Genomic DNA, 15,833 nt, shown 5'->3' on the forward strand with positions numbered 1-15,833 from the left:
TATTTTGTTTTGTTATTCAAAATCAAAACCTAGAAAATCATGTTGAACTTACAAAAACCGAACGAAGGAAGAACTTCAACCTTAAAAGCTTTGTCCAGCACAGCACCACCTCATTTCACAGCCCCCAAATAACACGGATATATTAATAGCAAAAAATGCCGTATTTATTTGGTTCTTTATTTGCCAAATGCTGTCGCAAGACACTCAACCATACACTGATTTATGACAGCATAATAAATGCGCATCATCATAATATAAACCAGCAACAACACTCCCGGAAAAGAAAAAGAAAAAGAAAAAGAAAAACACTTTCCAATCGCACTCCCAAACCACAGGGGCCCACACTGGCAGCGCTATAACGGCAGCTACCAACGCGCTCCAAATCTGGGACCTCCCACCGGCCCTACACGTTAGCCTGCCTCCCCCGTTCAATCAACGACCAGCACAATAACGAACTCCTAGATCCGACGGCCTGGATCCGCCGCCAGCCCGCTATATATCCAGTCACCTCACCCACGGGCACCCTCTCTTTCCGCCCTCCGCAACCTCACGAGACTCCCCCAACCCCAGGCGACCCTCCTCGGCGGCGGCGGCGCGGGCGGCGATGCAGATGGCGGCGACCACAACGGAGCCACAGGTGGCCGTGCCGCCTCACCACCCCCACGCGCACCCGCATCCGCACCCACCTCCGCATCACCCGCACCCGCACCACCACATGCCGCAGCCGCGGTGGGTCGTCCTCCCCTACCCGCCGCCGTCCATGGTGGCCGCCCCGCCGCCTCCGCCGCCGCAGTTCTCCAAGCACTACGCGCCGGGGCCGCCGCCTCCCCCTGCCGCGGCCGGGCGACGCACGCCGACCCCACCCGCGGCCGGATCCGGCGGGAACGGCTGCGAGGAGAATAAGACGATCTGGGTCGGCGACCTCCAGTACTGGATGGACGAGAACTACCTCCACAACTGCTTCGGCCCCAGCGGCGAGGTTCGTGTTCTCTCCCGATCCGGACTTGTCCGTACTAGATCTCGCGAATACAGTAAGATTCGCCCCATTCCTTTGTCCTGATTCATGTGTCGTGCCATCAAATTGCCATGAAAGCGTATATTTTGTGCTTTGTTGTCGCTTGATGCGAATAAAAGGCGATGCTTCTATAATTAGCCGTGAAAAGTTGCTCAAGGCGCCAACTTTAAGGCCATTCAATACAGTACGGATGGAATGCTCTTCTTTGAATGGCTATTACTTCCATAGCTGCGAGCCATTTCTTCTTTCTGAATTGTAATAACAAACAAAATAGCATTATTTTTTGCGATGCTAGCTTCCAAAGGTGCCGACTTTGGGGATTTATACTAGTAGTAGTTTGGTTAGTACTCGTTTGGAGGAAACGGTCTTGACACGTACTATAATTTAATGAACATTGTGAATGAGCTGAGCTAGTTATTGCATTTTGGTGATTACGGAATAAGTAAAATAACAGTTGGAGGGGTGAAAGGAAGCCATAATGAAAGCCTTTACCAATTACGACTATCTTTTATTGGGAGGTTTGCTTACTGACGTGGACAGGAATTGGGAAAGGTGGCAAGTACTTTGTCTGGAAGATGGTTAACGAAGAAAGCAAGTTGTACGCGTTATTGTGTTTGTACAATTTTCCAGAACTATCCTTCACGCACATAAACAATGATAGGTTCATTAAAAGACATAATGAATGTTAACCACTCATGGGTTCATCTCCCCCCCCCCCCCCCCCCCCCCTAAATCATTAAATCATTGCGTATTTCTTCTCTTATCCAACTACTAGTTACTCACCTTTTTCTCTACATCTGCTTCATAGGTGGTAACAATAAAAGTTATACGCAATAGGCAAACTGGACAATCAGAGGGATATGGTTTTGTAGAGTTCTTTTCCCATGCATCAGCAGACAAAGCTCTTCAGAATTTTACTGGTCATGTGATGCCCAACACTGATCGAGCCTTTAAGTTGAACTGGGCATCCTATAGCATGGGTGAAAAGCGATCAGAAGTTGTCTCTGATCACTCAATTTTTGTTGGTGATTTAGCTGCTGATGTTACTGATGAAATGTTGATGGAGCTTTTTGCTAGCAAGTATCGCTCCGTCAAAGGAGCTAAAGTTATCATTGATGCAAACACAGGCCGTTCTAGGGGCTATGGATTTGTTAGATTTGGAGATGATACTGACAAAGCTCATGCAATGACTGAAATGAACGGTGTTTATTGCTCTACTAGACCGATTCGCGTAGGACCTGCAACGCCTAGAAGAACCTCTGGTATGCCCCTTCTTCGCTGTTGTTCTGCAGCCCTAAACTGTACAACCTTCTTTTTGGTAGTTCGTGGATTGTCTTGTATTTTTTGTACAAATGCTTTAACTTGCACTAAATTTGACTCATTTTATGGCCACATTGTACCTACCATTACTATCACTATTTGTCTTGGAAAAATCTACTCATACCTTGTATGACCCTGATGTTGTCGTAGTGTTCTCCTATTACTCCCTCTGTCCTACAATATATAGGATTGTTTTTCAAGCTATGTATATTGTGGGACGGAGGGAGTAGGTTTTTCAGTACACATCCTGTTTTTGATGAAGGAAGTTACTGATCATCTATCTGTACTTGTTTTGCCTTTCTGGACTATGTACATGACCTGTGTAGATTAACAGATAGTATCAAACAAACAAACCCACTTCCACTGCAGTGCTAGTTTTCCTACTGCCTGTAGCGGCGCTAGTTCTACTGCTTCAATTGCTGCAAGTCCTTATATTCATATATGGAGCATGTCATGTATTCTGCTTCTTTGTTAAGGGCAATATGGAATTGGTTATTTTCTCATACGAGATCCGTATAGGTTTAATCCCTTGTTGCGCAACTTAATGACTATTAACTTCAGGTGATTCTGGTTCCTCAACACCTGGCCATTCAGATGGTGATTCAAATAACAGAACGGTGTGTATACTGGTGTTTCCATAGTGTTTGTTAACCTTGTAGCTTCTTAGTTTCTAATCTGAAATTCTCAACCTGCTTTAGGTATATGTTGGTGGGCTTGACCCAAATGTTAGTGAAGACGAGCTGAGGAAATCATTTGCCAAATATGGTGATGTTGCCTCTGTCAAAATTCCTCTAGGGAAGCAATGTGGCTTTGTTCAGTATGTCAACAGGTACGTTTCTGAAGCTCTTGCGTGTTTTACTGGTTATTTCTATGTAACTTACAAGCTATACTTTTATTTGTGCCACTGTTTTTAGAACTGACGCAGAAGAAGCACTGCAAGGATTGAATGGGGCTGTCATTGGAAAGCAGGCAGTTCGCCTTTCGTGGGGCCGCAGCCCATCACACAAACAGGTTGGCCATGTGCCTCTTAACTGTTTCCTTCTTTGATCGTTCCTTGCTATAGTATGAGTTTGCATTGAACCAATCATCTTGGTAGAAGTATAATGGCCACTATGTTTGAAAACTCTTAAGTTACGTTTGGAAAATTTGGCAGTAACCTATGGATGACTATAAATTTGGATGCACTATAGCAAATTAGCCTTGCAAGATAATTTTCATATATGATATTATCTTTTCCTATATGATATCCCATGAATGGCTACTTTGTTGTGTCCATGTTTAATTGATTTATGACTAATACGAACTAGCACTGACTTGATGATGTGGGAATTGAAACGTTCCTGCTATAATGGATCTGTTCCTTCTTGTCCCGTATGCTAGCAATTATTCCAACACAATTATTTTGTATAGTTGCAGCCTTACGCTTGGTAGTAGTTTCTAGTCTAATGCCAAATAAACTTTGAACATGCAGACTGGTTTAATCCTGTTTAGTTCAGCTCTCATTTTGCAAACCTAGTTTTGGTACAACTAAGCAACCAAGCTTCCTATCCTCTCATTTAGCCTGTGATCTGTTTTACATACCTTGCGTGCTGTGTGGCTATGTATAAAGGGCAATGCCATGATTGTGTAATATGCCCTGTGGCCCCTCTGTAGCCTGCATTTTGAGGGTGCTTGTTGACTGAATGCCATGCCTTCATGGAAAACGTTTGAGCTCAGAGATAGCAGATAAGTCATCACTCTGTTGTTAAATAAAAATGTTGAGACCAGCCTAGACCAGCCCTTGGCGGTGTTTTTCTGATAGAAGGAAATGGCCTGAGCCACCTGCGGAGTGTAGGATTAGACAACCAAGCGATGCTCGGTTCTCACTTCATTGTTAAATCAGACATCTGTATAGGGAATTAGTCACAAGGGGTCTTCTATCTCTTACCACCCAATATAGATAACTTTGAATGATTTACTATTTGCTTTTCAAAAGTCTCATTCGGCACACTTGTGCGTAACATGAGCAAACATTAGCACAGCACTGGTCCTTGAGATTTTAAAATAGACCGTGCAATTGTTCTTTTCCTGCAGCTAAGACAGGTTGCCTTTGCTACCCCTCATCATAGTGCTTGTTAACTCTTTGTTTCTGTCAACTGTATATAGAATCTGTTGATTTTAAAGGTATTTGTCTTTTGGATTCCATGATGCTAATCCACTGTTTTCTTGTTTTCAGTCTAGGGGCGATTCCGGCAACAGGAGGAACAATAACAACATGTACTATGGTACGCCGTTCTATGGCGGGTACGGCTACGCGTCCCCCGTGCCGCACCCCAACATGTACGCCCCTGCGTATGGAGCCTACCCCTTCTACGGTAACCAGCAGCTGGTGAGCTAGAGAGAGAAAGAGCTTCGTCCCACTCCCTCCGATGGGGAACAAGGTTTTGATCCAATGAGAGCATAGCAGCGTCAGAAGAGAGAGAGTGAGAGAGAGAGAAAGAGAGAGAGAGAGAGATTATATAGATCGTCCTAAAGTAAGAGGGTGAGACAGGTTATTAAAGAGTGAAAGAAACGAGTGGTGTCTGTACTCTGTAGCGTCTGTTGTGTGTGTGTGTGTGTGTGTTGCAAGAACTAGAAGAGCCTCTAGGCTTGTAGACACGGTCGGAGCGTCATGGATGTTGATTCATTCAAGAAATTTTGACTTGCTTAATAAGTTACAACACTGTTTGTGCCTTACATTTGTTTTTATCTCTTTTGGGTCTCTCACTGCTGCTGCCATTTTTTTAGACTAGTATATTATGCTTTCTTGGTCTTGTATCTTTTGAGTTTCATTGCAACATTGTGTGTTCGGCTTATTCGTTTTTGAGATGCTACCTCTGTCCTCTTTGTATTTTGTGTCAAATTTTGATCATAGATTGAACTAACAAAATGTTTATGCATGTCATTAAAAATTAAAAAAATATAACTTTTTTTGTTTTATTTCTCAAATGCTCTGCGCGATCCCATTGAGTAGGGCACCTTTCCCAGCCTGCCCTTTCCTTTTCGCTTCGCTAGCAATTAATTCCCTTAATTGAGGCAACTTCCTAGTTTGCATGCAGGGACATAAGGCCACTTTCAATGCATTGGTGCTTAGATAAAGTATTAAGAATATTAAAAAGTTTAGCAACTAAGACTAGACATAATGGGGACTAACTTAAAGTAATAATATGCATATGTTATTAATCTATGTTACTATCTTCACAGTGGGTTATAAAATATGTGTTATGCAATGCATCACTTCATTTATTAGGTTGTAGACTTATCTTTTTTTTATATGTGTGATATTACAGTAACTAGCTATGTTACCACAACTACATACCTCCCTTTCTTCATTAAATACATGGCACATCACCTATTTTACCTAGATAAGCGTGATGTTATCACCTATGTTACTCCCACTATGGGTAGTCTAATGTCCATAATGCATAGGTGCTTTACTTGTTGGTGCTAAGCTCCCCTCGTTTCATGCATTGGTGGGTTTCTTTCATTTAATTGCTTTTGCCTAGGTTCATGTGCTTGGCATTGGTTTTTTCTGGGATCACCAAACTCATCTCTCTCCTCTTTATTACTTTGTCACATCAGATTTTTTTACCTACATGGTAGCCTTAGCACATGTACAAGATGAAACATTGGGGAGGTCCTAAGTGGAGGAGAGAGAGAGATTACGTGTGACATGCATGGAGGGATTCGAGGCAACTAGTACTCCAACCCACGCAAAAGTAGGGGCAAACTTTTTTCTTTGCGAGATAAACTTCCGTCTATCATCTTCAATCATGATAGTACATCAAACACTAGAAATGATAAAAATTACATTCAAGATCCGTAGACCACCTAGCGACAACTACAAGCACTGAAGCGAGCCGAAGGCGCGCCGCTGTCATCGCCCTTCCCTCGCTGGAGACGGGTAAACCTTGTTCTAGTAGACAGTTGGAAAGTCGTCGTACTAAGGCCCCGTAGAACCAACACCAGAACAGCAACCGTTGCCGATGAAGAGTGTAGATAAGAAGGATCCAACCTGAAGACACACGAACAAAGACGGACGCCGAACAGATCCGAGCAAATCCACCAGAGACAGATCCACCTGAGACACACCTCCACACGCCCACCGATGATGCTAGACGCATCACTGGAACGGAGACTAGGCGGAGAGACCTTTATGTTGGGGAACGTAGTAATTTCAAAATTTTCCTACGCACATGCAAGATCATGGTGATGCATAGCAACGAGAGGAGAGTGTTGTCCACGTACCATCGTAGACCGAAAGCGGAAGCGTTAGCACAACGCGGTTGATGTAGTCGTACGTCTTCACGGCCTGACCGATCAAGCACCGAAACTACGGCACCTCCGAGTTCTAGCACACGTTCAGCTCGATGACGATCCCCAGACTCCGATCCAGCAGAATGTCGGGGAAGAGTTCCGTCAGCACGACGACGTGGTAACGATCTTGATGTTCTACTGTCGCAGGGCTTCGCCTAAGCACCACTACAATATTATCGAGGACTATGGTGGAGGGGGGCACCGCACACGGCTAAGAGATCAATGATCAACTGTTGTGTCTATGGGGTGCCCCCTGCCCCCGTATATAAAAGAGCAAGGGAGGGAGGCGGCCGGCCTAGGAGGAGGGCGCGCCAAGGGGGGAGTCCTACTCCCACCGGGAGTAGGACTCCTCCTTCCCTTGTTGGAGTAGGAGAGAAGGAAAGAGGGGGAGAGGAACAAGGAAAAGTGGGCTGCACCCCTTGTCCAATTCGGACCAGAGGGGGGGGGGGGGCGCCTCCTTCCTTTTGGCCTCTCTTCTCTATTCCGAGTGGTTGCTACGAACACTAGTAAAATACACATCAATAATACCGAGTGGTTGCTACGAACACTAGTAAAATACACATCAATAATATGTATATCAAATATACCTTTGTTCACTTTGCCATCCTTCTTATCCGCCAAATACTTGGGGCAGTCCGCTTCCAGTGACCAGTCCCTTTGCAGTAGAAGCACTTAGTCTCAGGTTTAGGTCCAAACTTGGGCTTCTTCACTTGAGAAACAACTTGCTTGCCGTTCTTCTTGAAGTTCCCCTTCTTCCCTTTGCCCTTTTCTTGAAACTAGTGGTCTTCTTAACCATCAACACTTGATGTTTTTCTTGATTTCTACCTTCGTTGATTTCAGCATCACGAAGAGCTTGGAATCGTTTCCGTTATCCCTTGCATATTGTAGTTCATCACGAAGTTCTACTAACTTGGTGATGGTGACTAGAGAATTCTGTCAATCACTATCTTATCTGGAAGATTAACTCCCACCTGATTCAAGCGATTGTAGTATCCAGACAATCTGAGCACATGCTCACTAGTTGAGCGATTCTCCTCCATCTTTTAGCTATAGAACTTGTTGGAGACTTCATATCTCCCAACTCGGGTATTTGCTTGAAATATTAACTTCAACTCCTGGAACATCACATATGTTTCATGACGTTAAAAAACGCCTTTGAAGTCCCGATTCTAAGCCGTAAAGCATGATGCACTAAACTATCAAGTAGTCATCATATTGAGCTAGCCAAACGTTTAGAACGTCTGCATCTGCTCCTGCAATAGGTCTGTCACCTAGCGGTGCATCAAGGACATAATTCTTCTATGCAGCAATGAGGATAATCCTCAGATCACGGATCCAATCCGCATCATTGCTACTAACATTTTTCAACTTAGTTTTCTCTAGGAACATATAAAAATTAAATGGGGAGCAACATCGCGAGCTATTGATCTACAACATAGATATGCTAATACTATCAGGACTAAGTTCATGATAAATTAAAGTTCAATTAAACATATTACTTAAGAACTCCCACTAAGATAGACATCCCTCTAATCATCTAAGTGATCACGTGATGCAAATCAACTAAACCATAACCGATCATCACGTGAAATGGAATAGCTTTCAATGGTGAACATCATTATGTTGATCATATCTACTATATGATTCACGCTCGACCTTTCGGTCTCAGTGTTCCGAGGCCATATCTGCATATGCTAGGCTCGTCAAGTTTAACCTGAGTATTCTGCGTGTGCAAAACTGGCTTGCACCCATTGCAGATGGACATAGAGCTTATCACACCCGATCATCACGTGGTGTCTGGGCACGACGAATTTTGGCAACGGTGCATACTCATGGAGAACACTTTTATCTTGAAATTTAGTGAGAGATCATCTTATAATGCTACCGTCAAACAAAGCAAGATAAGATGCATAAAATATAAACATCACATGCAATCAATATAAGTGATATGATATGGCCATCATCATCTTGTGCTTGCGATCTCCATCTCCGAAGCACCGTCATGATCACCATCGTCACCGGCGCGACACCTTGATCACCATCGTAGCATCGTTGTCGTCTCGCAAATCTTATGTTTCCATGACTATCGCTACCGCTTAGTGATAAAGTAAAGCATTACAGCGCAATTGCATTGCATACAATAAAGCGACAACCATATGGCTCCTGCCAGTTGCCGATAACTCGGTTACAAAACATGATCATCTCATACAATAAAATTTAGCATCATGTCTTGACCATATCACATCACAACATGCCCTGCAAAAACAAGTTAGACGTCCTCTACTTTGTTGCTGCAAATTTTACGTGGCTGCTACGGGCTGAGCAAGAACCGTTCTTACCTACGCATCAAAACCACAACGATAGTTTGTCAAGTTGGTGCTGTTTTAATCTTCGCAAGGATCGGGCGTAGCCACACTCGGTTCAACTAAAGTTGGAGAAACTGACACCCGCCAGCCACCTGTGTGCAAAGCATGTCGGTAGAACCAGTCTCGCGTAAGCGTACGCGTAATGTCGGTTCGGGCTGCTTCATCCAACAATATCGCCGAACCAAAGTGTGACATGCTGGTAAGCAGTATGACTTATATCACCCACAACTCACTTGTGTTCTACTCGTGCACAACATCAACGCATAAAACCTAGGCTCGGATGCCATTGTTGGGGAACATAGTAATTTCAAAATTTTCCTACGCACACGTAAGATCATGGTGATGCATAGCAACGAGAAGGGAGAGTGTTGTCCACGTACCCTCGTAGACCGAAAGCGGAAGCGTTAGCACAACGCGGTTGATGTAGTTGTACGTCTTCACGGCCCGACCGATCAAGCACCGAAACTACGGCACCTCCGAGTTCTAGCACACGTTCAGTTCGATGACGATCCCCAGACTCCGATCCAGCAGAATGTCGGGGAAGAGTTCCGTCAGCACGACGGCATGGTGACGATCTTGATGTTCTACTGTCGCAGGGCTTCGCCTAAGCACCACTACAATATTATCGAGGACTATGGTGGAGGGGGGCACCGCACACGGCTAAGAGATCAATGATCAACTGTTGTGTCTATGGGGTGCCCCCCTGCCCCCATATATAAAGGAGCAAGGGAGGGAGGCGGCCGGCCTAGGAGGAGGGCGCGCCAAGGGGGGAGTCCTACTCCCACCGGGAGTAGGACTCCTTCTTCCCTTGTTCGAGTAGAGTGAAGGAAAGAGGGGGGAGGAACAAGGAAAAGTGGGCTGCACCCCTTGTCCAATTCGGACCAGAGAGGGGGCGCGCGCCTCCTTCCTTTTGGCCTCTCTTCTCTATTCCCGTATAGCCCAATAAGGCCCATATACTCCCCGGCGAATTCCGTAACTCTCCGGTACTCCGAAAAATACCCGAATCACTCGGAACCTTTCCGATGTCTGAATATAGTCGTCCAATATATCGATCTTTACGTCTCGACCATTTCGAGACTCCTCGTCATGTCCCCGATCTCATCCGGGACTCCGAACTCCTTCGGTACGTCAAAACTCATAAACTCATAATATAACTGTCATCGAAACCTTAAGCGTGCGGACCCTATGGGTTCAAGAACAATGTAGACATGACCGAGACACGTCTCTGGTAAATAACCAATAGCGGAACCTGGATGCTCATATTGGCTCCCACATATTCTACGAAGATCTTTATCGGTCAGACCGCATAACAACATACACTGTTCCCTTTGTCATCGGTATGTTACTTGCCCGAGATTCGATCGTCGGTATCTCAATACCTAGTTCAATATCATTACCAGAAAGTCTCTTTACTCGTTCCGTAATACATCATCCTGCAACTAACTCATTAGTTGCAATGCTTGCAAGGCTTAAGTGATGTGCATTACCGAGAGGGCCCAGAGATACCTCTCCGACAATCGGAGTGACAAATCCTAATCTCGAAATACGCCAACCCAACAAGTACCTTCGGAGACACCTGTAGAGCACCTTTATAATCACCCAGTTACGTTGTGACGTTTGGTAGCACACAAAGTGTTCCTCCGGTAAACAAGAGTTGCATAATCTCATAGTCATAGGAACATGTATAAGTCATGAAGAAAGTAATAGTAACAAACTAAACGATCAAGTGCTATGCTAATGGAATGGGTCAAGTCAATCACATCATTCTCCTAATGATGTGATCCCGTTAATCAAATGACAACTCATGTCTATGGTTAGAAAACATAACCATCTTTGATCAACGAGCTAGTCAAGTAGAGGCATACTAGTGACACTCTGTTTGTCTATGTATTCACACATGTATTATGTTTCCGGTTAATACAATTCTAGCATGAATAATAAACATTTATCATGATATAAGGAAATAAATAATAACTTTATTATTGCCTCTAGGGCATATTTCCTTCACTTTATTCCATCTGCAGGGAGTAGCCGCCGTCTTGCCTTCCTGAGTAGGACACAAACCCTAACAAATCTCTAAAAAGGATCTAAAAAGGAGCCCTCCCACCGGCAAGGGCCGGGATCCACTCCGTCCCCATGGCCCTAAGGCCATGGTAGACGGGGCGGACTGACGCCAGGGCGGGCGGGAGGCAGAGAAACCCTACTTTTTTGGGTAGGAGGCGGCTTGATGTGACTTCTCGTAAAACAATAGAATTTCGAACGGGCCTCTCCTTGGTACGCGAGCGACGAGTTATGCGCAAAGTAAAAAAGAACAAAGAGAGTATCATTGGCAAGGGTTCGCAAGTGTTGTTCTGGAGGGATCATTGGACCAATGGATCTAACGTCAGCGAGATCGCGCCACTCCTCATTCGCAAAGTCAGGAAACAAGTGGTGAATAGGAGGAAGGTCAATGAAGCGCTTCACTTCGATGCTTGGACCCAGGATATTATGGGTGAATTGAACACGGAGGAGCTGCTCCAGTTCATAAGAATGTGGGAGATAATGCTCCAAATGGAGTTGAGGCCAAACATGGAGGACGTCTTGATCTGGCAGTGGGAGATTAGCGGCACTTATTCGGCAAAATCGGCCTACAAGATGATGTGCCATGGAGGCATTCGGTTTCAATTCGCTTCGGCAGTTTGGCGATGTTGGGCTACGCTAATGTGTAAGATCTTCATGTGGCTAGCCCTATAACATAGGATTTGGACATCTGACCATAGGCACAGACACGGAATGCAAGAGCATAGTTCGCCTTGCTTTCTGTGTAAGCAGGAGGAGGACACGGTGGAGCACCTTCTCATACAATGTGTGTATGCCAGGCAAGTATGGTTTCCCTGTTTCAGGAGACTTGGCATCGACACTGAGCTCACGCCTACCAGGGATCATACATTGGGTGATTGGTGGATGGCCTCCAGGAAGCGCATCAACAAGAGAGATCGCAAAGGTTTCGATACCCTTTGCACGTCAGCATATAGGAACATTTGGAAACAGAGGAACGATAGAGTCTTTCGCGACAGCACCACGGCCTTTGAAGTGGACGTAGCCGAGGCAGTTCACAAGGAATTATTTCTGTGGGCAGCAGCGCGAGGAAGAGGAGAACACAACGTCATAGAGTTCTTTCTCTTCTATAAAGCCAAGGTATGCATTTTGCGTACTCTTAAAAAAATATGAGGGGATTAGTAAATCAGAACGAGGGTAGTACAATATACCTAAAGCTGGTGCGCTCACGCCGTGGCATCAGCTTATGGGAGTAGCGTAATTCAGGTGCATGCATGTAGGCATAACTGAGATTTTTTTTCCCGTAGGATTCAGCGAGGCATAATCTAATCTTGTTCTGGGATGTTCCCCCTTGTTTCTATGTTGGACGGGAATGCCCGGTTTGGAAGATCCAAAAGAGGAGGAGGATTCAGCGCATTCTCGCCGTGGCCTAGGCAAAATCTTCTTCTGGTCCTTGTTTCTTGGATGGGGAGTGCCCGTTTGGAAAGATCCAAAGGCGGGGAGGACGGCAGGGTGTGCAGGATGCTCGTCTTGCCATATTTTCCCAATGAATTAACAAGTGCTCCCACACGCTTTCAGAAGATCTCTCTCCGTAATTAGACTTGGACCAGGCGTGGTTGCCCTAGACTAGTGCAGATATCATGAGCTCAGTCACTCACCCCCCGACGCGGGATCAGAATCAGATCAAGCCACGAACCAGTTCACACCGCCTGTCTCGACGATAAGACGACGCCGACGTGGGTGGTGCGTGGTACTACTACTCACAAAGATAGCCATCGACGTCCCTTCGCGCCCAAGGAAGACCCGAATGAGTAAACCAAGTCCGGGTCTTCAAGTCAGTCTCCTCGGCTGCGTCTGCGTGCGTGCCTTTAATTTTTTGTCATCTCTTGTACGGCACACGAGCAGACCACGCGCATGCAGCAAACTCAAGACTTGTTTAGCGCAGGGATTAATTAATTCGTCAGAGGGCACGGGCGGATCCTACACGTCTTCGAGCCCGTCAGTTGCTTTCACTTTTGCCTCTTTCAGGGATTTTTGTTCCTGTGAATATGAATAATGGCCTGCTCCGGTGCCCAAAAGCTATGTACTGAACCTCACACTGATTTCTACTAATGGTAATAGCCTAATAGGAGCAATGCTTATATTTCTCTACGAAAAGGAAGAGGCCGATCGAAGAAGCGATCGTGCGTGCCAGCTTTGCTTATGCGCACTCGCCCCGGAACATTTTCCTCCCTTAGCTAGCGAGAGGTTTAATATTCCGCCTGGCGGGCGCGCGGATTTTATTCCGGAACAAAATATCCTCAATCTGTCGTGTCATCCTATCTGGTCGAAATGCAAGCCGAGAAATTCTGCACCGATGGACGGCTGCTTACACGTATAGTGCTCGGAGTTAATTAAGAAGCCCGGGTTTCTTTTCGCTGCACCAGCCGGATATGTTGATCTTTCAGCGAGTAGCATCAGGATGATATGTCGGCTCAGTCTTTCAGAGATGTTCATAGAGATAGGATATGCGTGTGTATGCGTTCATAAAGGTGAGTATATGCGTGGCGCGTTGGCCCTGGACAAGGCGCCCGGTCGACGGCGGCCCCGGGACCTGGCGATGGTGTGCCGGCTGCTGTGGCTGTTGGGGCAGCGCGGCAGCTGGACCTGGTGGTGCTCGATGGTGGTTTGGCCACGGCGGCTCGCTCGGATCTGGCGTCATGGCCATGGGATGGGCGGCTAGGTGGTGGTCGGGTGGAGCGTGCGCAGCGCGGGGGCTGGCAGCACGGCAGCTGGCACGAAGGCTGCGCGTGGCCACCGGGTCGGCCTGCTCTGGTTCGGCCGGATCTAGCCAGCGGGCTGCGGGCGGCGCGTGGGATCATGTCGGTGCTCCGGGGATGGTACGCTGGGACGGAGGCGCGACGAGGTGGATGGCCGGGCATCATGGCTGGTTGTGCCGCGGTGTCCGGGCGGCGCTGCATTCCCTGGCCGTGAGGGCGGCGGGGCTATAGCGGGTTGATGCAGGCCTTGGTCTTCCCCGACAGGGGGCTGCAATGGACTCGTCGGTTGGCGGCGTGACGACATCCGGCTCCTCCCCTCTCCGCAGTGATGGCCCAAGGTGGTTGCCCTCCCTTCTAGTTTGCTACGCTCGGACGTTGATGGACATGGCCAAGGAGAAATCCAGCGCGGCTGCGGCTGCGGGCAACGGCGACGCTTGTTGACGCCGTCTCCTCCCTGGGGGCATTGTCATGGCTGAAGAAATATGCCCTAGAGGCAATAATAAAGTTATTATTTATTTCCTTATATCATGATAAATGTTTATTATTCATGCTATAATTGTATTAACCGGAAACATAATACATGTGTGAATACATAGACAAACAGAGTGTCACTAGTATGCCTCTACTTGACTAGCTCGTTGATCAAAGATGGTTATGTTTCCTAACCATAGACATGAATTGTCATTTGATTAACGGGATCACATCATTATGAGAATGATGTGATTTACTTGACCCATTCCGTTAGCATAGCACTTGATCGTTTAGTTTGTTGCTATTGCTTTCTTCATGTCTTATACATGTTCCTATGACTATGAGATTATGCAACTCCCGTTTGCCGGAGGAACACTTTGTGTGCTACCAAACGTCACAACGTAACTGGGTGATTATAAAGGAGCTCTACAGGTGTCTCCAAAGGTACATGTTGGGTTGGCATATTTCGAGATTAAGATTTGTCACTCCGAATGTCGGAGAGGTATCTCTGGGCCCTCTCGGTAATGCACATCACATAAGCCTTGCAAGCATTGCAACTAATGAGTTAGTTGCGAGATGATGTATTACAAAACGAGTAAAGAGACTTGCCGGTAACGAGATTGAACTAGGTATTGAGATACCGACGATCGAATCTCGGGCAAGTAACATACCGATGACAAAGGGAACAACGTATGTTGTTATGCGGTCTGACCGATAAAGATCTTCGTAGAATATGTGAGAGCCAATATGAGCATTCAGGTTCCGCTATTGGTTATTGACCGGAGACGTTCTCGGTCATGTCTACATTGTTCTCGAACCCATAGGGTCCGCACGCTTAAGGTTTCGATGACAGTTATATTATGAGTTTATGAGTTTTGATGTACCGAAGGAGTTCGGAGTCCCGGATGAGATCGGGGACATGACGAGGAGTCTCAAAATGGTCGAGACGTAAAGATCAATATATTGGACGACTATATTCGGACATCGGAAAGGTTCTGAGTGATTCGGGTATTTTCGGAGGTACCGGGGAGTTACCGGAATACGAGGAAGAAGCAATGGGCCTTAGTGGGCCTTAGTGGGAAGGACCAGGAGGTGGCGCGCGCCCTTCCCAAGCCCAGTCCGAATTGGACAAGGGGTTTGGGGCGCGGCCCCTCTCTCCCTTCCTTCCCCTCTTCCCCCTTCCCCCCCTTCTCCTAGTTGGACTAGGAAAGGAGGAAACCTCCTAGGGCTGGCCTCCTTCCCCTTGCTCCTTTATATACGGGGGCAGGGGGGCACCTCTAGAAACACAAGTTGATCCTCGTGATCGTTTTCTTAGCCGTGTGCGGTGCCCCCTTCCACCATACTCCTCGATAATATTGTAGTGGTGCTTAGGCGAAGCCCTGCGTCGGTAGAACATCAAGATCGTCACGACGCCGTCGTGCTGATGGAATTCTTCCCCGACACTTTGCTGGATCGGAGTCCGTGGATCATGATCGAGCTGAACGTGTGCTAAAACTCGAAGGTGCCGTAGTTTCGGTGCTTGATCGGTTG

At 46.5% G+C, this 15,833-nt stretch overlaps 1 protein-coding gene across 2 annotated transcripts; it reads left to right on the plus strand.

Annotated features, from left to right (window-relative positions):
• Positions 1-510: 510 nt before the first annotated feature.
• On the plus strand, positions 511-5,050 carry LOC123189357 (polyadenylate-binding protein RBP47). Of its 2 annotated transcripts, none has more exons than XM_044601754.1 (6): positions 511-979; positions 1,824-2,277; positions 2,930-2,952; positions 3,034-3,164; positions 3,250-3,346; positions 4,551-5,050. In XM_044601754.1, the coding sequence occupies exons 1-6, from the start codon at positions 605-607 to the stop codon at positions 4,710-4,712; spliced, it is 1,242 nt and encodes a 413-aa protein (XP_044457689.1). In that variant the 5' UTR covers positions 511-604; the 3' UTR covers positions 4,713-5,050. The 2 variants fall into 2 exon arrangements, with proteins under 2 accessions (XP_044457689.1, XP_044457688.1); XM_044601753.1 differs by having other exon boundaries at positions 513-979; positions 2,897-2,952.
• The last annotated feature ends 10,783 nt before the right edge of the window (positions 5,051-15,833 follow it).

This window comes from Triticum aestivum, chromosome 2A (assembly GCF_018294505.1).
Source record: "Triticum aestivum cultivar Chinese Spring chromosome 2A, IWGSC CS RefSeq v2.1, whole genome shotgun sequence".
Taxonomy (NCBI): Eukaryota; Viridiplantae; Streptophyta; class Magnoliopsida; order Poales; family Poaceae; genus Triticum; species Triticum aestivum.

Excerpts from the sequence above, each read along its gene's own strand:
- LOC123189357 (XM_044601753.1), top strand. The coding sequence starts at position 605 with ATGCAGATGGCGGCGACCACAACGGAGCCACAGGTGGCCGTGCCGCCT. Across the intron at positions 980-1,823 it reads GCTTCGGCCCCAGCGGCGAG|GTGGTAACAATAAAAGTTAT; the intron begins GTTCGTGTTCTC and ends TCTGCTTCATAG. Across the intron at positions 2,278-2,896 it reads AACGCCTAGAAGAACCTCTG|GTGATTCTGGTTCCTCAACA; the intron begins GTATGCCCCTTC and ends TATTAACTTCAG.